The 22,305-nt window shown below is 39.7% G+C and overlaps 2 protein-coding genes across 6 annotated transcripts in view; both read left to right on the top strand.

Moving 5' to 3' along the window:
• The window catches only part of pex5la (peroxisomal biogenesis factor 5-like a), a 76,062-nt gene that overhangs the window by 17,524 nt on the left and 36,233 nt on the right, over positions 1-22,305 (top strand). For 2 of the 3 annotated variants that reach the window (XM_058637376.1, XM_058637375.1), the window contains exon 2: positions 13,867-13,971. The exons of the other annotated variant lie outside the window; for it this stretch is intronic. In XM_058637376.1, the coding sequence (XP_058493359.1) occupies positions 13,867-13,971 (105 nt within the window). The remainder of the gene's footprint in view (positions 1-13,866; positions 13,972-22,305) is intronic. 3 annotated transcript variants of the gene reach the window in all.
• LOC131465070 (uncharacterized) lies at positions 18,326-22,074 on the top strand. 3 transcript variants are annotated; one of them, XM_058637381.1, is made up of 2 exons: positions 18,326-18,756; positions 19,443-22,074. In XM_058637381.1, the coding sequence occupies exon 2, from the start codon at positions 19,648-19,650 to the stop codon at positions 21,301-21,303; it is 1,656 nt and encodes a 551-aa protein (XP_058493364.1). In that variant the 5' UTR covers positions 18,326-18,756; positions 19,443-19,647; the 3' UTR covers positions 21,304-22,074. The 3 variants fall into 3 exon arrangements, with proteins under 3 accessions (XP_058493364.1, XP_058493363.1, XP_058493362.1); XM_058637380.1 differs by having other exon boundaries at positions 19,410-22,074; XM_058637379.1 differs by having other exon boundaries at positions 19,392-22,074.

Here is a 22,305-nt window from a genome sequence, read left to right as displayed (position 1 = left end):
TCAATGTATTGAATGTCAACGCCGTTCTTCATGGAAACTGGTTGGAAGAAGTGTAGTTTTTGAAGGATTGTGTATTACGGATGTGTTACACAGAAAAAATGACAAGCAGAAAAAAAATTAAAGAGGAGAAGAGAAGCTGGTGTGGGCACTCTACGGTATAATTGTGTGTTGCATGTTTTTAGTTTACCTAATCGCTTTTTAAATGCTTACTTAATCACTCTCTCTCCCTGTGCTCAAAGTCCAAAAAGCCTCCAGTTTTACTGATTACGCTGTCTTTCCAAACAGACCCTGTGAAACAAACTGGGCTAATGGGACAAACTGTCAATTCAATGCAATTAATCTCATGAAAACTAATCATATGTTTTACTGTCTAACAAAATGATGGCAAATCCTCCATCAACATTCAATAGAATTTAAATTCATAGTCATCCTGTCAGATCCTTTTGATGTGTGAATGGCTGCATCTAAACAGCACCAGAGTCTCACAGCATGGCAGTGCATCATCATAAAAATAAGCTCACTGACAGCCAGACTTGCTTGCAGAGCAAAACCTTGCTCTTTTTCAGTGAAGGACCAATGAATGAGAGGCAGTGTGTGTGACAATCGTGAGGTTGGGTGTCAGGACCTCCACAGAGGAACTCTGACACTATACTAATCAGGGTGGAGGTGGGCAAATGCAACATCCCATCAAAACCCTAACCCTACACTTGACCTAGGATTGAAAGCAATGAAAGCCTATCTTGTATTAATCTGTTTTGCTCCATCTGTAAGTCCCAGATCGCTTCTCAAGCACCAAGGTTTTTGCAATGTCTTGATTAATGTTGGACAAATTGTCAGAAGCTTAATTTGTTGTTTTCCGTGCTACTTAGCAAAACTCGGCTGAAAATGGTGTCTGAGATTTGAACATTTTTATCCCTGCAAAACGCCATCATTTTAACATTGACGTTGATCTGATGGGAGTGAACCCAGGTGTTTCCTGTTTCTGAGTATGAGAGAGCTGATGTTGCTATTGTCAAATTTGTTGTCATGCATTGGAAATGTATGTTCAAAAGGTAAAAAGAGCATGAGAACATCAGCCTAGGATGTGAAGACCAGGAGCGACAAATGACAGGCTTTAAAATGTGTGGCTATGGGAAAACAGGGGCAGAGTTTTCTAGGATTTGGCTTAAGCTCTGTCGGACACCTGCAGGGTCCGAACCAATACTGGCTTGCAACAAAAACATTATCTTTGGTCTATTCAAGCCTTGTGTCAGCGGGGTCTCTTTCTGCACCATCATCTCGCCACCTGTCGTTATTTAAAGAAGGAAAGCCAAGTAAATGACAGTTTAAATTTGGTCCGATATTAAGAGACAGGTATGAAAGGTGCCTCACACCACAATCAAACAGAATCACAGTTTGGTTCATTTGCAGGGTGAAATCACTTTATTGGATGGGTCGGAATTTTGTCAGAACTACAGGAGGCTGAGGCTGTCCACAACCCAATGACAGTAATTAGAGAATAAGTGAGCTGCAGAAGCACAGAGGAGAGGAGGAGGATATTCGATCATCATTTTTTTTCCCAACAAAGAAATTAAAGGCCGCATTAGAAAACGCACACAAAGTTATTTTCTCAGAGGCTGTAAGAGATTGGATCAAAGTCAAGTGTATGGAGACGCAGCAAATGGAGATAATGATGGCAGTGTGCTCACAGAATTGTAAAACCAGACTAGACAAGATTAACCAGATCAAATATATTTGACACCCCCCCCACAATCTCTCTCTCTATAAATAACTCTGAGTCTATTTAAGTTTGCAGATGTATGAGAAGAAACAGACAAAAGAGTGGGTCTAGATTACATTAAATTGAAGGTACCCAAATGATGAAAGCCAATTTCTTGACTTAAGTAAAGTCATTAAGAAGAGGCCCTGTAAATAGCACTCAGTTTTGAAGTTGCACAATATGGTCTGCTTCTTTCCTGCTGTCCTCGTCTCTTTGTTGCTCCCACTGGCATACTGTCTGAAACAACATCTCCATCATGTAACTGGAGAGCAGCTGGATCGACATCGCCTTATTGTTGGCAGATAATTAAACGAAAACACATCCTGATGGACTGGAATATTAGTGCACAAAGCCACGTTTTGCAATCAAAGCAGTCTGTGGCAGATAGCTGCCCGGTGGTGTTGTGTTATGACAGGTTCTTACAAAGCACAATGATGAACTCATCGAGAGAGAGGCAGTGCACTCGTCTGGATCTAGGACAGTCAGCGGCTTGAAGTGAGAGAAGGGTCTGCAGCGAAAATGTGATGCCATTTTCCAGGCAGCTGCTAGTAATGAGGTTACTGTAGCCTCCTGCTCAATACACAGAGGGGATCCTCCTCCTTTTACTGCTATTCCTCATCATTAGTAGGTTCAGGCCAAGCTGCAACTAGCACTGCAGCTATAGAGGTAGTAATGACTCTGCAAGAGGTGCTTCACTGCCAACATTCACTACATTCTCCAGTTTTTCTTAATGGGTGGGTAATGGGGAAAGAGCAAAGTGGCCACTGAGGCACATAGAGAGCTTTTGTTCTGCCAGGATATGAAGAGTTATCAAAGTGACAGAACACAATAGTGGAAGCAGAGGAAGAGTTCAGCCCGAGGCTGAGCTTTACCCCCCTTGTCATCATAAAACCGTTTTTGTCCTTCAAACCTGCCCTCTCTTGCCATCATGACCACCCTATGAGGTGGAAGGGGAGATATGCGGCAGCCATCATTGTATGGGTTTGTTTTGGCTTGTTCTGCACCCATCAATGTGTGCTCGTCTTTTTTTACTGACATCTCTTGCAGTTCTTACCAAACATGGCACTGCACTGCACCCCTCCCTGCTCTCCTGATTTACTGGAGAATAACGTGATGTCTGCACCATCCGTTGTAGTTTGGTGATCTTTCAGCATCGTCTCTGTTGTCTCTTTACTTTGCTTCCTCAAAGTCATTTGTTACTCATAGTGAGAGGTGTACAGCAGCAGGCCCTCTTCCCTGACTTTAATGTCAGCTTTTTCATATACATTACCCTCTAACTGGTGTCTGCTGGTAAAATTACAGTCCCAATGTCAGCACTGCAGATCACCAGAGCACCGAGGAGGAAATGAGTTCATGAGTTTGGCTCATGAAAGGGGACTTAGGCTCAAGAAGCTAAATTTGTGATAGATGGAAGTCGATTATATGGAGTGTGATGATGTTTCCTGATTGAAATTGTGTCCCCTTGATTACATCAGCATGTTATGGGTCTAATCTGGGAATCAATTTTACATATTTATTGTTCCCTTCCTTATTAAATCAGACCATTGGGTTTATTTTTATGTCTGTGAAGATATTTAGTCATTTCAAAATGTAATATGAAGACAATTGGACTTGCATGTGAAGCCTACAAGTGTTCCACCCATCTTCTTGCTTCTTTTCCAGCTGACTGGTGTGGAATTCTGGGTATTTAACCTCCTGTGGGATCATCAACACCTTGACAGCTGTTGATGTCACATGTGTCACATAAGTTGTGGTGTGTGTGAGTGTTAAGTAGTCCAGGGAGAGATCTCAAGAAGGCATCACAAGTGGATAATGAGTGATGTCGTGAAACACTGACTCAGTTTAGTGACGATAATTCTCGTTTGACACAGATGACCTTTGTCACCACCCCTTGCTCTCTTTATGCCTAAGAGTTTTGTACTCTGTTCAACACAGTGAGGGGTGCATAGACATGTGGAAACAAAACTACTCAGCAGTCCACCTGTACAGCTAAAGGACAAAATATGTTCATTTGAGGGCATCAATGAAAAAAATCAAGTAATTACTAACCACAAATTGGGGGCTCTTTTGAGCTGTGTGAAATTGGTCATCAATGTTCAACTACACAACAACTGAAATGGAGAATCTACCAAGAATCTACTTGGAAAATGGTGACGTAACACCACATGATAAAACACGTGAAAATATCACACCTGCTTTACAAGGTGTTCAGAGTGTGTCATTACTCATGGATGACAGATTGCACTGAGGAGCAAATTCATATGAGGAATTGCTGAATTGCAGATATTTCATAGGTTTGCCTTTTTCCTACAATAGCTCACAGATGGCTCATGTGTTTCTGGTCTGAAACTACAGTACAAAGAATGATTAAGGAGAGAACTGAATGACTTTCACAGCTAAAATAGAATTGCACCTTTAGTCAGGCTTTGCTGCCAGGTCAGATCATTTGGGCTTCTGTATAAGCTAATTAATTCAGACAAGGGAACTTTAATTAATTTGCATAAAAACATTTGAACAACAGAGCAATTTAGAGGCCATTACATAAAAGATAAAAATGTATCAAGGCAAGCTTGTCCCAGATAATCTAGACTATTCATAACATAGCAGCACATCAGAAATACAATTTGGTCCTAAACCATTCTTTGCTTAATAAACAAACAGGAGTATTTTATAAGCAGACCTTTATATAGAACTGGGATATGATCCACTTTGTTAGTCTGAGTGTTCTTTTATCTGGTCAGAAAACCAACTGACACCAATTAACATTTGGCTTTGGTCAAAATTGGGAGCAGATACAACCAGTTCTCCACTCTCAGATCAAATGTCAATAGTTATACGTCATCTAATATCATAAATGTGTCAGTGTTTGAAAGAGGGACTGAAGAAAAAGATATAAGGAACCCATTCAGATGAAGCCTTGCAATGAAATCATTAAAGAAGATGGGAACAGCAGCTGTAATAATCTAGATGGCTTTAAGCGTGATGAAGATATGAAGATGGTGAATGCTCACAGGCATTTGTTGTTATTGGTGCTGGTTGGACTGGCACTGATAAACACCTCAGCATTCAGGGAGCTGACTGTTCAACAGATCAATAAAGTCTTGTTTCAGCATTACAAGCAGCCAATTCACAGCATTTCTGCCTGTTTGCAATGTGATGCTTTTTTGAAGGTGCTGTCAACATGTGCATAATTCCCTCAGAGACCCTATAATAGAAATGAATAATTAAGTGTTTTTATTGCACATGCTTTATATTTACAGCCGAATCAAAGACAATCGGATATGGAGTTTGGAAGATGCAACTATGACTGTGTCTACCTCTAGAATGTGAGATTGTGATTTGGAAATGTTCAGCCCCTGAGTGCTTTGGCTTTGTCCTAACAGAGATTTTCAGAGGACTGGCACTCGTAAATGTATTACCTGGTACACAGTGATCCTGCTTCTTGAAAGACTTGTGGGTACTCAAAGGTGGACAAAGGTTTTGAGGCTTTGATTTCACAGAAAAGTGCTGTTGTTTCCATGCTGTCTGTTTACCAAAACGTTCAATTCCAGACCAAAAATCTGGCTCTGAAATTTTGTGACAGTGACAGTGACAGTGCAGTGCTTGTGCTGTTGGTAGACCATATACCACACACACACACACACACACACACACACACATATATATATATATATATATATATATATATATATATATATATATATATATATATATATATATAAATATATATGTATATTTATGTATATATATATATTTATGTATATATAAATATATATATATACTGTATATATCCATCTACACACAGAGAGAACATGCAAACTCCACACAGAAAGGCCTAGATCAGGATGCGAAGAACCTTCTTGCTGATTTTGGGCTACACCGCTAAACACTTCTATTCAACCACATTTCCCATTACCACTGTAACAATAACTGTTGCCACATCTGTCGAGGCTGAAATCTTTATTCAATAAATCTCATGTCTCAACAGCTGCTTCAGCTACATCAACAGAGAAAGGGAATTTGTCGGGGACTCGGATTAATCAAAATCTTACATTTCCCTTATGACAGTCATTATCTTTTGTTGTTGCATCAGGATGGAATTTGTTTAGCAGATGACTCACATTTGGTTTGGAATATTTGGAAGATGATTATGACATGTAAATAGCAATTATTTAAAAGCATCCCTCCCTGATAAAGCGCTGATGATAAGGGGACACAAGATTTTATGTCTAGCTTGAATTATTTGACAGTTCACCACAGGGTAGATGGTCATAGCCAGTGAAATGAAAGTCTGTTCGTTGTCCTTGTGACTGACATGACCATAAAAAAAAACATCCTCAGATGCTGTGGATCGCTTTAAAGCTTTATCTTCTTCCTCTGTCAGCAGACATGAGGAGACTTCAAGGGAAGAAATGAGTCATCTCTTGCTAAAAAGAGAACAAACCATATTACTTGGTTCTGTAGTACCTGATAGTGAAGCTGTCTCCAGAGAAAACAGCTTCAGGGGAAGGAGAGAGAAGAAGGCCAGTGAGACAGTAAATACAGCAGGTCCTGAGAGGGTCCAAGTGAGTGAATAAGGGCTTGCAAATGTGAATAACATTTGTTAGTAATGGTTTGCTCTTTTTAAGAGACATAAATGACAGTTTAATTTATTTTAAATCCTGTTATCCTCTCCATACATCCTAACATGTGCTGTACTCCCAGTGAGACCGCAGATATCTGTGTCCAGTATATATTCTCCTGTAAGTAGCTTGATTGATGCGTCATAAAAATGTTAATACATGCAGTTATAATGAGAAATGGGAATGCATTATCCACTACTCACGGTGATTTACCATGAACATGAGAATCCTCAGCAAAATCCTTGTGTTTTCTATGCCAATTTGTAATTTTCACCAGGCTGTCTATAGTCAATATTGCGGGCCACTTCTTACACCAAAGTCCACACTTCCTGAGTCACTTCAACCACCAGTATTTGCAGTCAAGTGAGAACACTGTCCAGTGTGCATACATATTAATGTGTCAAACATACATCCTGAGGTGTAGGATGGCACTGGTCCCCAGACTCGGGTCCTTCCTTTTACATCCTAACTTGAGATTGACATGTTTTTTTACATGCTCTGTGATCCTCCATTAATGTTTTATGAGCAGCAGCCTGTGTTTGATGGTCATGTTTCAACATGAGCCTATAGCGTCCATAGGTATTACATTAATCATTGCTCCATCCAAGTTGGAAGGTTTAGTATGAGAATCGTCTTTTTTTTTCTTCTGGCAATGAATATGAATTTTCTATAGAAAGGGTGAAGGAGCTCCTAAACGAGTCAGGCATCCTCATCCTTGTGTGTGTTTATTTGTCTCCTGGATGCAAAGACACAATCCAGTTCATTGTGAACAGATGCATTCTTTTGTGAATCATTCACAAAATTAAAGGAATCCCTATCTCTTGTAATGGGCAAAACTATAAGAAATCATATCTCTGTCCAAACTCATTGGATTTTAACAAATTTGGTATGTGTATGCCGAATCAGACACTTTACCATCAAGCTACGTTTCATCTGGATCTGATCCAGATTATGGATTTAGTGGGAACAAAAGTTCAGATGCGTACTGTATCTCAGCAACATCTTAACAGATCAGAGTGAATTTTGTCCTGCTTATGACGGTAATAGCTATAAGCAGGCACAATTACAGAAAGTCCTCTGGATACGGTGGATCAAAATGTAAACATTTCATAGTTTATTTAAATGTGTGTGTGTGTGTGTGTGTCTCTTAAGGGCCCTTTGGCATAAATACTGACATTGTCAGGTCCATTAGTCCTCATAGACACCAAAACCCTGTCCTATTTCGGCAGAACCTCATTTATGTGACCCTGGATTATGATTTAAGTTTAGGGCTAAGATTTGAATCATGGTTAAGTTGTGGTTAGGGTTAGGCTTAGAATATCGTAAAATAACTTGTTGTTGTGGCGCTCACTATAAATAAAGCAATGTATAGGCACTGGCAAATGCAAATATACTCATTGGTTCTTTGAGAAACTGCAGCAGGACAGGGGATAACAGCTGATGAGGTCTATGATAGACCAGGAAATACACTGTGTTCAAGTCAGTGCAAATCCATGGCAGAAAAAACAAGAAAGGGAAAACAAAATCCTCCACCTGCTTACTAATTGGTTGTCCGATTCACTGAGAGTCCTGTGTATCGCAGCAACGGAGAAGTGGCAAGATATAAAGGTAAAATGGTGACTGCTCAGACGTAAAAAATAAGAAGCTTGCAAAAATATAATTAAATGTTACAATTGATTTTCGTATTCACATTTGGTTGATAGAAAGTTGCATACATAGAAATACTATTGTAAAATAATGCAACTGCAAAAGTGAAAGTGTGTAGTTTGTTGGTTGGGGCGGGGGGTGGGGGGGGGGGGGGCATATATATGGAAACAATATATGGAAACAATATAATAATAAGTGAGTTCCTTATTTTGTTATTGGGAAGTTGGCAACCCTAGTTCACACATGCAAAAGAATGGGGCCACATGTGTTCCCAAAACCACATCTGATACATCCTGGATAAATTGGGTGTATTTGGATCACACTGGAAAGACGTTAATACCAAGCCTGAACTTTAACTGCCCAAAAGCTGATAGTCATGTGGTGATACAAAGCCAACTTGACCTGAGTAATCAAACTCGGAAAGTATTTGGGTTGGGTTGAAGCCTGACATGGTCTATAGTAGTTAAATGCTGAAATATGGCCACTGAAGCCTCCTTTGTTGAGTGAGGGATTTAAAGTATCACAGAAGCTTAAATGCTTACAGACCTGTCTGTCACAGTACTCTGGCAGGCAGTCCTGACTGGCAAATACTTTTATACAGATTACCAGCTAAGCACAGCAGTCTGTGAGGGGAAATCAGTACAAATAGAATAAGCTGATTCACGCTAACACTTTAAAGCTGAAGTGATTATGGGGCTTCTAGTGAAATAAATAAGATTGATGTTCTCATATTTGGCTTTATATAGTACGTGACTCAAAGTGTCAGACATTTACAGTACCCTTTTGAGAAAAGCAGCTATTTAATATATTTCCACAGCTTCAAAAATAGTGTCACATCAATTAGCGCCATGTGTTTATCATACAGACATCATCCTTCGTCTTTCAGTGAGAGAGCAAATAAAAATGCCTGACTATTCCTTTAACTTTAACGGCAACAGTGACACAATCTATCATCAATAGGAAACTTGATTTTTTTTCGAAAAGAAATCCTTATGAAAATAATTTCACACTTTGATTATCTCTACAAATGTGAAAATATTAATATATTACACGCACAAAGACATCATTTAAAAGCAGACTATAATTAGATCAGTGGCCTGCACGTTTGTTGTGGAGAAACAAAGGCATTTTCATGGTTGTAATAATGAGGATTTTAGAATAATCCCAATTATTCAGTAACCTGAATCTGAATTTGCCTATTTACAGTTTTTGGGCTTCAGGAGTTAGATCGTGTCTAGTGCTACGACATGTTTATTAGGCTGGCAATGACTTGACGTCACTTTTCATTTTTCAAGTCTTTATCAGCCACTTTGAGAACATGAGAGGGTTATAAATGCACCCCCTGGAGACACCCCATGGTGTGTGTGTAGTTGTACTGATTTTTAAAAATCAGAAGATGATTCTTGTTGGCAATCATCAAAAAAATCTCTCGTCTTTGACATAGCACCGCTGCAAAGACAGTGCAGGCTGCTGCAATCGAGACAGAGAGTTATGAGAAGCCGTAATCACGGCAGATTCTATAAATTACTTTAAGACAACATCAGGTTGCAGTTTCCTGTGATATTATGAATAGCTGCCAACATTACCCATTCATTATAAGACGCAATGCCCATAGTGTATGAAAGCCAGTAAATAGTGTCAGAAAGTAAGCTGCCTCAGCTGAAATGGCAGCCATAAAACTGAAGACCTACGGCAACATTTATAGGTGTTAGCTTAGCTTATCCAGAGTATTACAGCTTATATGCTCTAATATCTGTAGTGCTAATGATCCTATTACACACTCAGCCTCGGTGTGTGTGTGTGTGTGTGTGTGTGTGTGTGTGTGTGTGTGTGTGTACTTGTATGTGTTACCTCTGTAGGACATTTCTGGCATGAACACTGACCTTGTCAGGACAAGTAGTAGTTATGGGTATCAAAACCTGGTCCTAATGAGGCAGAACCAAATTTCTGAGCAACTGATTAAGGGCTAAGATTTGAATTGTCATTAGGCTTTGGCATTAACTGGTAATGGTTAAGGTTAGGGATAATGGGGGGTATTGTGGTTCGTATAAATGTAGTATAAATAAACTGAACAGGTAGTAATTACATCTGTACAGGTGATCCATCTCGAACAACAAAGGCATGCATTATTGTCCAGACTAATGATAAGTAAAATTACATTCGTAATGGAGCACTGCTTTCACATTTTCCTCTGCAGCATTCATGGGACACTAATGAAATAATCTATACTGGATTTCATGTGTCATTGCATCTACACCAGAAAGCTTCTTGGAGATTAAATACTGCCAAGACATGGCTCGCCCAGACTGTCCGTCATTTTAATCTGTGGTGTCAAACAAGATTCTGGTGAATGTTGAAGTAAAACAGAATTTCCACAGTATAATTACTGTACACAAAAGCCTTTGACATAAACAGCCATTTTTATTGTTCTGGTTGGTAGTAGTTTGTTGTATTTTATTCTTTGCAAAGTGGTGTGTCAGACAGGATGTGGAGATGTGACAACAATTATTCTAGGAAAAAGCAGAAAACTTCTCTCTGTTGTGTCTGGGTCATTGAAACCTTGCAGTAGGTGTGAAACGGTCAGCAGAACAATAAGTAAAGGTTTTTTAGCTTCTCAAAAAAGGTCTCATAGCAATGTCACATGTTTATATATCCAGGCAAAAAGCAAAGACAGCATAGAACAGTAAGAACATAATGCAAGATAAAATATTTCCATTACACGAGATACAATATTTACATAATGCCCTTACAGTGACTTCCCATGATACATTTATATTAACTTAGTTTTCTGATGATATGATGTTCTCACAGCTGGTCTATATGGCCCAAAACAAGTTTTTCCACAACAAAACAGTCAATTCTGTTCAATAATTTCAATAATTCAATAAAGTGTCAGTCAATCAAAGATTGACTTTGACACCAGCTGTTTCTCCCCAAAAGAGTCCCAAGTCTGAAGATAGAAGGAAGGAAGTTCAGACACTTAAAAACATACTTTCAGCTTTTAAGAAGTTCTTAAATTGAAGAAGCAGACAATTATTGGTTTCTTAGATGACAGATTCTTCATTATAACTAGCTGACTGTACACAGAGACTCTGAAGGCAGCAATTTAGGAGAAAGACAAACAATCTTCAGTGAGACAATCTATTGAGTCAGAATAAAGCATTCTCAGTGTTTCTTTCACACACACACACACTCACACACACTTTCAGGCTGAAGCAACATTGCATAACCTTTACTCATCTTCAGATTTACATCAGTGCCTGTAAAACGCACCTCTTAGATTAACTTTCCAGAAAAAGCCTTAGTTTGGAAGCTGGGATGATGTAATTAAAATGTCTGAGCCTAGAGATATAATTAACATTTAAGTCCTCTGCCACCACCAACAACTACGATTTCAAGATACCATTTGAAACATGCCACTGTAAATCTCCTCTGTTGTGAATAATTAATATCTTCCTGAACAGTCACATGTATGACGCTGCTCTGTTAGTGGAGTTAACAATGTGAGACACTTAAATCAGATGTTGCTAATTCATATTCCTGTCTTAGATATTGCACTGTGTTTGCCAGGAAAACAAAAGTTGTAAAATGTAATTGAACTACTCAGCAGCTGTCCACTCTGCCAAGTGCTGCCAACACATTTATAAAAATAATAGAAAATTACGAGCCAGTTTAGGGGAAAAAAAAAAGATTGACCCAAAATAAGCGAGCAGCATGGCACAGACTGTGAGCCAGCACAAACTGACTGTGTGCCTGGTGGAAAATATCCTTGGCACTGGTGGCTCCCACAATACCTGCGCATACGGCATAGAAAGAACATTCAGCACTGCCCAACTGGCTTCATCTGCCATTCAAGAAGAAAAAAAATACCCAAACTAACAAATGTTTATGCTGAGCTTTTCCGATTCATCCTTGGCCGTGTGAAGCCACTTTGCTTCTGGCAGCGCTTTAGCAAAACATGTTGTTCATTTATACAGAGCAAGTCTAAGCCACTGAGTGGGCTCAGGTGGCATTGGGGAGTTTATTAGAAAACATTAGGCTTTCAAAGGAACTCTGGGCACATGCATTTTTCTGGCATGTGGAAAAAGCTTAATAAACGCAGCCAAAATGGCTTCCAGGTTGGTCTGAATGTCCTGTCTAAACTGGAGGCTTCACACAAATGGATGTGACAAAGTGTAGTCTTCTCTCCCTCTCTCTCTCTCGCGCTCTCTTTCTCTCCCTCCCTCCCCCCTTTCTCTCTCTGGTCAGCAAATTTTAATTACAGAAGGACAAGTCCATGGCTGAGATGAAATATGTGGTCTCCTGTGACAGTGGTCATTCTGTCACATCCATTCTTCTTCAGATGATTAATAGAGTGTGTTATGTACAGTCGTGTGGCTGTGGGTAAACTGTGAATCTATGAGTAAAAGGCAGTGGATTCTGCAGTCCAGCATTTGTCATAAAGTGGAGATGGAATGAATGACAATATAGGCTGGCTAAATTGATTTGACCTGTTATATAAACATTTTTTTTACTGTTATGCAATGTGGCTGTGCCACTTGTCTGTGGTCTGTGGTTGGTGTTCACAATGAAGCCTTCGTCTATAAGTTTCCATAAGTTTTGCAGAAATTAAATCAAAATAAAACAAAATAAAGGAGGCAAAAACAGACCAAAGGCAGGAGGAGAGGATTAAGACAAAAACAAGGGAAAAAACAAATACCTTAAACACTTGGAACTGGAACAGGGACATGAACATGAACATGAGCATAGGGACCAGGAAACCAAAACAGATCCAAGTATAACACAACAGATGAAGCAGAGAGATGCAGAGGGAGCACAGAGACTAGAGCTCCGGGCATCATGTCTCAGTTTGTCTGCACCATCATGTTTGCAGGAAATGTTTTTGCATAAATGAACGGCACTAGTGCTGCATTCAAGCCGGCAGTTTACTGTGCAGTTTAAATCCACGGAGATCAAGTAATATAGTTCAAATTTTGACAGACTGAATATATCTGACCCCGAATAGTATGTAAAGTATGTAAACAAGCAGAGTGAACATTATTCTACCATCGACCACAGTATTCCAACATCTTCAAATTTCTGATAAACATCCCCTCATTGACACAGGCAGAGTTCAAAAATTCAAACATGTTTGACTGCGACTGAGGTCCAGTTGGGTCTGTTGCTGATCTGAGTCTTTACCCCTCACACACTAACAGATTTCTGTGCCAACCAGACATGTCGACTGTCTGCAACCATGTGCTAACTGGTGCAGACTCAGTGAATCATGGGTAAAAATCAACTATCTATTATAACTTTGATATGATATCTCTGATAACTACAATTATCAACTTATCACTATTTCAAATTACAATTATATTATTATTATGTTGTGTTTGAAAAATTGTAATTGACCCTCCCAAAAAGCTCCTGTCCTCAACGATAATAGACAGAACTAAGTGAAGAAAAATTCGGGCTCCTCCTTTATTCTCTCATGATGTTGGACTACATATATGAAAGTGACTAATAGATAGTGTAGAAAGTGAAACAGTAAATTATACAGTCTGTATAGTGTGCTCTGTGACATAGTCTGTCATCATATTGTGGACAAATACTGCCGTGGACAACCATGCTCATCATTGTTTACAATTAACTGTCTACATTGTGCAGTGACCCTCGTCTCATCACCATAGTCTTGTGAAAATGTCCCAAGTTGATGTTTTGTTGTGGGACAGCACCACACACTTTAGTATTTCCATCGTCATAAGATAAAGTCTGTTCTATAAGATGCCCTGGACTAAAAAACATTGAGTTGACCAACTGTCCTGACACAAGTCATTGTTGATTTCACTGTTGTAGGGGAAAGACTCTAGGGCTGCAGATAAGACTGTTGCCATGGTCCTGAAGGAGATACCAAGTAAGGCGTCATCAGAAGGGAAGCCCCTCCTCACTGTGACTACCAAGGTGGGCAGAACCATTTCAGAAACCTCCCCACCCTCCCTCCCTGCCTCCAAGTGGAACGTCCTCCTCTGCTGATCATACTGAAAAAATAGCAAAGCTTTCAATGTCCCATGACTGACCTCCACTGTCTTACTTAAGCTTTATGACTGCTGTATCCAATAGTGACGCAACAGTTATTTAATTTCCAGCTGCTCTATGGGGTATAAAACCCTTCTACAGCTTCACTCCATTTACAACAACAGTGAATAATGCTCTGGCGATCAAGACACAGCCTCAAATTGCTGCAGTTATCAATTATCTTTTTTATTAGTCTTTGAATGATTTATTGTGCACTTCTACTCACCATATCATGTAAGTGTGGAACTGTATGAGGTTGATTATGCAGAAGGTCAACACAAATTCCTAATCAGGTCAGAAAAAAAGCAAAAAAAACAACAACTCAAAAACCTTTTACACCTCATAAGCAGCTAATCGTCAGCACAAACATTGAATTAATAGATTTCCAAAAATGTCTGCCACAAAGCATGACACTGAGCTAAGGTCTCAGTGTATAAAATACTGCAGCAAATGGCTGTGCTCGCTTTTTGCTTCTCTTTTGCTGATGTTAGAGCAGTTTTGTTGCTCTGTCATTGATTGCTTATTTTTTTTTACTCTGTGTGTGTGTGTGTGCATCCTCTTATATCTGTCTGTGTTTGATTATCCTGTAGCATGCTTTATACAAGTTTGTCTGCTTTAATAAGCTGAGGTAAAGTTACCACTAAAGTTGAGGGGATTTTAAAATGGTGGTTGATGGTATCAGTCATGCTGGTGAATTTGGTGCTACTTTATACACTGAGTTAAGTTTTTATATTCCAATATAATAAAAAAACAACTTCTAAATATAGATACTCATTGGCGTCCTTCTGAGAACAGACACCACTGACATACAACACAATCTGACACAAATGTCATTGTTACTTCTCTGACATTGGATTGTTACTGCATGTCACTGCTGTAAAAAATAATGTAAATATACACTTTCTTCACTTTTTTCCCCTCCATGAGCAACAGTGGTTTGAGGGACACCAGTAGCATTCCTTATGCCATATTTTTTATGTCACTGCTGTGTTTGAACCGTGTGGGATTGCTCTGAGATTGAAAATTCTCTAGCTCATGGGAATTCAAATAATGAGTCTCATTTTGTTGAAAATACACACAGAGACCTGCTCATGCACTGATATCTCCATCCAGCACAGAATGTACCAGACATGTTTAAAATTATATTACCATCAAAATGAATTATAAAAAAAAAATCCGACCATTTATCTTAAAATGGATTTGTGTGGTACTATTTTGAAATTCAGTGTGTGTCATAGTGATATATCCTACTGAGCTATGGCAGCAGACACATTTGACAACATTATATGTCCAAAATTCTCCAGCCCTGTTTTACATTTTATGAAATTGGTTTGGGCCCCATGGCGGAGAGGTGGCTAGCACTGTACCTCACAACCAGAAGGCATTTCTGTGTGGAGTTTGCATGTTCTCCTTGTGGCGTGTGCGTTTTATCTGTGTTCTCTGGTTTTCTCCCACAGTCCAAAACATGCAGAGGTCAATTGGACACTCTAAAGTGACTGTAGGTGTGAATGTGAGAGTGAAAGGTTGTTTGAATCTGTATGGTGGCCCTGTGATGAGTTCCTCACAGGGCCACCATACAGGTTAGGATGGTGTCTTTGTATGGTGACCTGTCTGGGGTGTACATGTCCAGTCAGCATTTCTTTTTTTTAAGTATTAAATAATGTCTGAACTGAGTACAGCAATCCTCTGGACTGCAACTTCAGTGTCTAACCAACCACAAAATATGGTTTTCACATGACCAGATATTAGTCTTGACTGGAGCCATCTCTGGTGGCTGAGGTGGCTGCAGTTCGAGAGGCACTATGTCCCAGTTTGATGTCACTTAGTAAGTGACAGAGGCTAAGTGGCAGACTGTGGCTCCTCATGCCATATGTCAAGTCTATTTGTAAAGTGCAATACGTCTTAATGGGCTTTACAGAGTCAACTTTACAAACTCCCTGAAAAGTTCAGGAAAACATAGAAACCAATGGAAAATGGAAAAAAGATGCAGCGTGAAAAGAGACAACATCAACAAAGAAAATTCATTCACTGTCACTGGTATGATACAGTAATCTGTGAATATTGCCCTTACTTTACAACCACAGATAAACTGCATTCCAGAGTAAAAGAGCTGCAAATAATGAAACACTAAACCAAAGGGAACTTGGGGATGGTATTACTTCATCTGACACTGATTTCCTGCTGAAAGGAAATGCCTTGTGATAGTCTATATCTTTTTTGCCGCAAAAAAGCTAAATCAACAGTATTACCTGTATAGCTGAAGCCTGACATGTCTTATTCTTCTCGGCCAAAGACCTAATTTGTCATCAGAGAAGACAAAATTAGTCACATTGTACTGGGTAACATGTTCTTTCACAATAACATTTAAAAAAAATTTGCAGTTGCCACACCAGTGTGGAACTTCTCTTCCACAACTGTATGCAGCTGTCTCAATTTGAGATTAAACTCCAGTCCTACTGTACGACCCATATGTTTTAAAAATAGGCGCCCCTAGTGGTAGGATAAATAACAGCAATCTGGTACATGGGTGTGTCGTCATCAAGTAGCTTTAATGAGGTTTCTGCCGGAAATTGACTTAGTGGTTAAAGCCTTGTGATTGACACGGGTTTGACACGTTAGACTTTTATTGCCTAGCCCTTCACTACTTTACTAACACGTACATAGTTGAGTTGAAAACCACCAGTACCAAAAACTTCCCTATGTATTCAGGAGTTGGCATAATGACCCATAGTTACATTTCAGTTGGAGGACAGGTTGCTCGATTTACTAGTGCCTACTTGTGCTTCCGCCTTGCCATGGTATAATATGCATCAGCTATTGTTTACAGTATGGGAATGTTGCTGCCAACATGATATATAAACACAGAGGAAGTCATGTGGAGCTGACATGCTTAATAGATATTGTGTGAACTCATTTGGCAATGGTTTAAACGTACAGGACAATATATTGTTCTAGAATATTAACTAACCTTTTTAGAGGTATATAACTGTGACCTGATTTAAAAGATGAATGTCTTGAGTGTAAATGGCTTTGGGCCATTTGCTACAGACAGGTCAACACAGAGAAACAGATTACTATAATCAGGATGATTTTTCATGTTCATTGTAAGATAACAAAGAATAAAACTAATCTTGCACCACAAATGGAGATGACTTAAGACTAAATGTTAAGCCCTTTATGCTGACTCATAAAATACCCGGTGAACTCGATTGTGCAGGCCCATGGGAGCACAAACAGCTCATTGCCACCAGCATTAACAACTCTTACTCCTGTAAAATGTATAACAGAGAAGCTTTGAGGATTAGTGATATTAGAAAATAATTATTTTCCTTATTATAAAATATACAAAAGGGGAAGCTTTAGAATTACGTGTGATTTAATTCTTGATCACAACATGGAAACTTCACATACATAAACCGTGGCTATAATTATTCCTTCAGACAATCCCTAACTTACCCTCCAGGTTATATCTAACTAACACAACAACCTTTACTTCTTTGATATTTTGAACCCATGTTTAACCTATGTCAACTGTTTTTACCTCCTGTCCTCCACTGCCCTCAAGGTGCTGACAAGATTAACTCGAATACAGTTCCCTTGACAGCATCTTCTAAGAGACCTCTTGGAATCAAGCCCAAGTGGCACAATTAACTCAAGTTTTCCATTACGTCATTTTCTAGATTACTTGTTAAAGTACTTGTAAACAAATCGCCAAAGTGTTTTGCACTGGAGAGAATGAAAAAGGTATAACTTGGGGTGGACAAAGAACAGAAAGGAGACAGCAAGGGGAAATGGCAACCTCATTGTAGTGAGATTAATGGGCAAACAGAAAGCTTTTCTCTTGGGTTAAGAGTGAACCTATAATTGGCATTTGTATGCCACTTACCACCGAAAAGCCTGACGCATTTCCCAGATGAATGAGGTAGATCTACTGTCCCCATTTTCCGGATGATTGGAAGAGGAAAATGCCGAGGTCTCCTTTTTTCAAACCCATTATTTAAAATTGGCCCCCACGGCAATCACAGGAAGTGCTTAGAAGAAAATCTACACTGATCGCTTATGGTTCGCTGCAGATAGCACAGTGTCCAGGCACACTGTATGTGCAGACAGGACCATGATCTTCACTGTCATGAATCAATGTGAAGGCGTAACTGATCAAAACTGACTGAAATGTGAGCTCTAAAGAAACTAAACATACAAATCAGACTAACTGTCTTCTTATTATTAGACATGACTGTAAGACAGTGAGACCACACCCTGTAGACACTACACGAAACGTCATCACTCTGTATATTCTGCTCTTTGATTGAATTAATCAACTAGGTTCAAACCTCATCAGTGGGGACAGTCCCACCACTCTGAAGTGTAAACATTGTCTTGTTTGAAGTGTGTCTCAGTGCAGGAAGTAGACAAGTCAAGGTGGCTCAATTGTCATGTGAAAAGACCCCATGGTGAGTAAAAGGTCCCCAGAAGGAAATAGCCTTCCTGAGTAAATCACAATGGATATGTAAATGTAAAGTGTCTGTATTCTGGTGGGATATCTTGGATATAAGGGACAGAGCTCCCAGTGACCGGGGAGTTGGACTGCTTAACAGAAGCTCCCACACATCAACTGTGTGTCATATAACTTCCTGGCTGTATTTTTCTACCACTGGACATTTCAATAAACTGGTATGTTAAACCCTTCATTTCTAATATTGCCTTGTTGAGACTTTTGTTCTAAATAGTTAAGAATCTGTTATTGAAGATTTATTTAGTCTAGTTATATGGTGAGATTTAACACTCATACCCTCCACCTCTGAGTTGAATAGAAAAGATTGAGTAACATGTCCTGTAAACTGTTGTGTTACATTTCTGACCTCTGAATACTTCAACCCAGGTGTCTCGGCTATTCTTCCATGTTCAACAAGGGCTATACCCTTCACCTCTGAGTTGAATAGAAAAGATTGAGTATTATGTCCTGTAAACTGTTGTGTTACATTTCTGACCTCTGAATACTTCAACCTAGGCATTAGGGCTAATCTTCTATGTGGAAAAAGGTCACTGAGTGTTTTTTATAATATCAACCATCCCTGAACTAGACCAGTGTCAGATTTCTTGACAATAGGATTGAATTCTTAAAGGGTTTACATTTTAAATGATTGGTTAACTTTAATTCCCACAATATTTAAAAGTAAAGTTAATTGTTGTTTAAATGGAGTCAGATTGAATAAATATTCACTATACTTTACTTTACTTTGGAAAACCTCTTGCTAACGCCGGAAAGACAGAATACTTCTTGGGGAGAGATTGTTACTTGGCAGTAGATATTTCCTCCCCTACAGTTTGGTGACCCTGACGTGATCTCGCGATTGCAGCAAGCAAAAGGCGAGCGAAGTCAACTCCGGCGGATCGAACAATGAGGTGTGATTTCCTCTGTGTCTTCCTACAGCTTCTGTGGTGAGTACAAACTTACAGCTCTCATAAAGATTAAGGGAAAGTTTAAATTCACATAAACATATAGACACATAGTATAGAACGGATCGACATATCCACTGATAGATCGGAGACCGTAGAAATCCGATGGGGGGAAAGGTATCAACACACAACTCACTAGGACAGGGATGTTCGAGTGTAGAGATAGATGAGCAATTAATGGACACAGTTGGTTTGCAAGTCTATGAGACGTTAGTTCGTCTGCACAAACGTGGCGTAAGTTTGCAATGGAAAAACAGTGAAATTCTTCACTGGTATTCAACAAAAGGTGTCACACTACAATCTAAAAATAAATTTCACGATCTCCCTGTAGCGATTATGTATTTGCTTAGACGCAATGATTTAAACTCGATAGCTGAGGGAGAACGTACTTTGGAGAACATCCAAAGTTTAGAAAGACTGCGATCAGAAGAGTTAAAAGACCTGAGAGCACAAATTGATGCATTCCAGTATGATAAAGTCAATTGGGCAAGACAAACCAAAACAATGGATGCAGAAATTAAGCGATTGAAACAAAAACTAAACTCAGGAAAGCGCTACACTTCCCAACTGGAAGATTACTGTGGTGAGGCTGGCTTTCCAGTAGCAGCTATTAAAGAGGCTGCCATTAGCTTTAAAAGCCTAGACAACCAAAATCAGGAGGACAGTGAAGATGAGAACATAACTCTCATTACCAGGTGCCCTGTAACTCAGGATGACACTAACAATGAGATAAGACCTACAACCTCCACACTCATGGAGGCTGAATATAGCCCCCAGTGCGTCTCTCAATTAAAACACCAAAGCCAAAATCGAATGGACACTCGTCTCAAAACAGGCGCGATTCCCAGAAAATCTGTTAAAATATCTGTTGTAAAAACAGTAAGAGACGCAAATAATGATGTCACTACCATTACCCGAGCATTATCATGTGATGAAACGTCAAAACACAGAGAAGTAATCGGCATCATGCCTCGCCGCGGCCCGTTTCAAACTTACTGGGACAAACTAATGCTTCAGGCTTCTGTGTACAATCTGGAGCCCCGAGATGTGTGGCAAATAGTCTTGCTTACCATTCCAGAAGAGCTACACTCTAAAATCCCTCAAGAACTCCGATCTGGAACAATTCTTGAGAGACAGCTCGGAGAATCTATTGACGACATTTACAGTCGTATAAAAGAAGTCTTAATTCAGATGAGAGGACCACCACAGGCCGAGTGGCACAGAATCCTCAAAATTAACCAATCAGATACTGAAACCTTTGAGGCGTTTGCAGAGCGTATGTGGGTAACCTTTAGAGAATACAGTGGGGCAGAGGATTGCAACCGTAACCATGCAATACTCTTACAAATGCTGCGCAATAATGCTGGACCACACATTCAGAATGCGTTAGCTATGGGCGGAGACCCACCTCATAACACATTCAACGCATTCGTTGAATGGGCCACAAAAATAGAGCAGAGATCAAAAACCCTAAAAATGCACACCGTAGCCGCAACTCAATGGGTAGCTGAGGGAGACAATAATGTCATCATTTGTGACTATTGTCATCGTCCGGGCCATAAAAGAGAACGTTGTTTCAAATTACATGGTGCCCCACAGTCAAAATTCAAATTCGGAAAAACAACTGGTAAATCTCTGCAAGACCACTCAAAAACCAATAGTGTGAGAGACACAGAAACTACTAACATCAGGGACACAGATGTGAGTGGCCTTTACTCAGACATCCTCGCTGCTCTCGAACAAATAAAGAAACAAAAATAGGGACGCGTGGCCTCCATTGGGAGCATTGTTTCCAGCGGTAACCGTGTAAAAGTAAAATCTAATCTTGGAGGCCGATTAGTAGACATTTTGATTGACACCGGTGCCGCTTGCTCCTGCACAAACATCCCACTACCCCTGACAAATGAGACCATTCAAATCAAGGGAATAGGTGACACTTTAATGACAGCGATCCTTACAAAACCAGTCCGACTTGATTTAGGTGTGATAGTGTTAACAGAGCCGTTCTGGTATTTACCTGTTAACAGCGAGGGTACAGTCTTAGGGATGGACATAATGGAAAAGCATGGCTTTGTCATCCACTGTTTAGAAAAACAGATTGAGGTTATCACAGACAAATCTTCCAAGAAAAAATCTGTCAGAAACTGTGAAAGCATTATGTCCATCACCACCCATGACCCAGTACAACAGCTCATCAATAAACACAGTGATGCATGGGCCAATCATGATCATGATTGTGGCATCATTGATTTTGAAGTGAGTATTGAGGGAACCCCGCCTCGACCACAAAAACAATTCAAAATCAAACCAGAAGCAGAAGCCGCTGTACTTGACATTGTTAAAGAGCTTGAAGTTACAGGGATAGTCAGACAATGTAGTTCAGCTGCCACCTCCCCATGTTTGCCAGTACCGAAGGCATCTGGAAACTGGAGACTTTGTATTGATTATCAACACTTAAACAAAGCTCTTCCAAAAGCAACACCTATTGTAGCCAACCCAGCAACAATACTGACTAAATTACCTGATAATGCAGCTTTGTTTTCTGTCCTTGACATCAACAATGGGTTCTGGTCTATCAAGGTTAATCCAAAAGACCAGCGGAAACTTGCCTTCACTTTTAACCACACCCAGTTCACCTGGCAAAGGATGCCACAGGGCCTACACATCAGTCCGGGTGCGTTTCACAAAGCCGTATCAGACATTCTTAGTCCACATGCCAACACAGGGGAAGTAGTAAGCTACGTGGACTACATTCTGATTAAA

This window comes from Solea solea, chromosome 9 (assembly GCF_958295425.1).
Source record: "Solea solea chromosome 9, fSolSol10.1, whole genome shotgun sequence".
Lineage (NCBI taxonomy): Eukaryota > Metazoa > Chordata > Actinopteri > Pleuronectiformes > Soleidae > Solea > Solea solea.
Note: the sequence above shows the minus strand (reverse complement) of the source record. Positions and strands in the feature narration are given on the sequence as shown.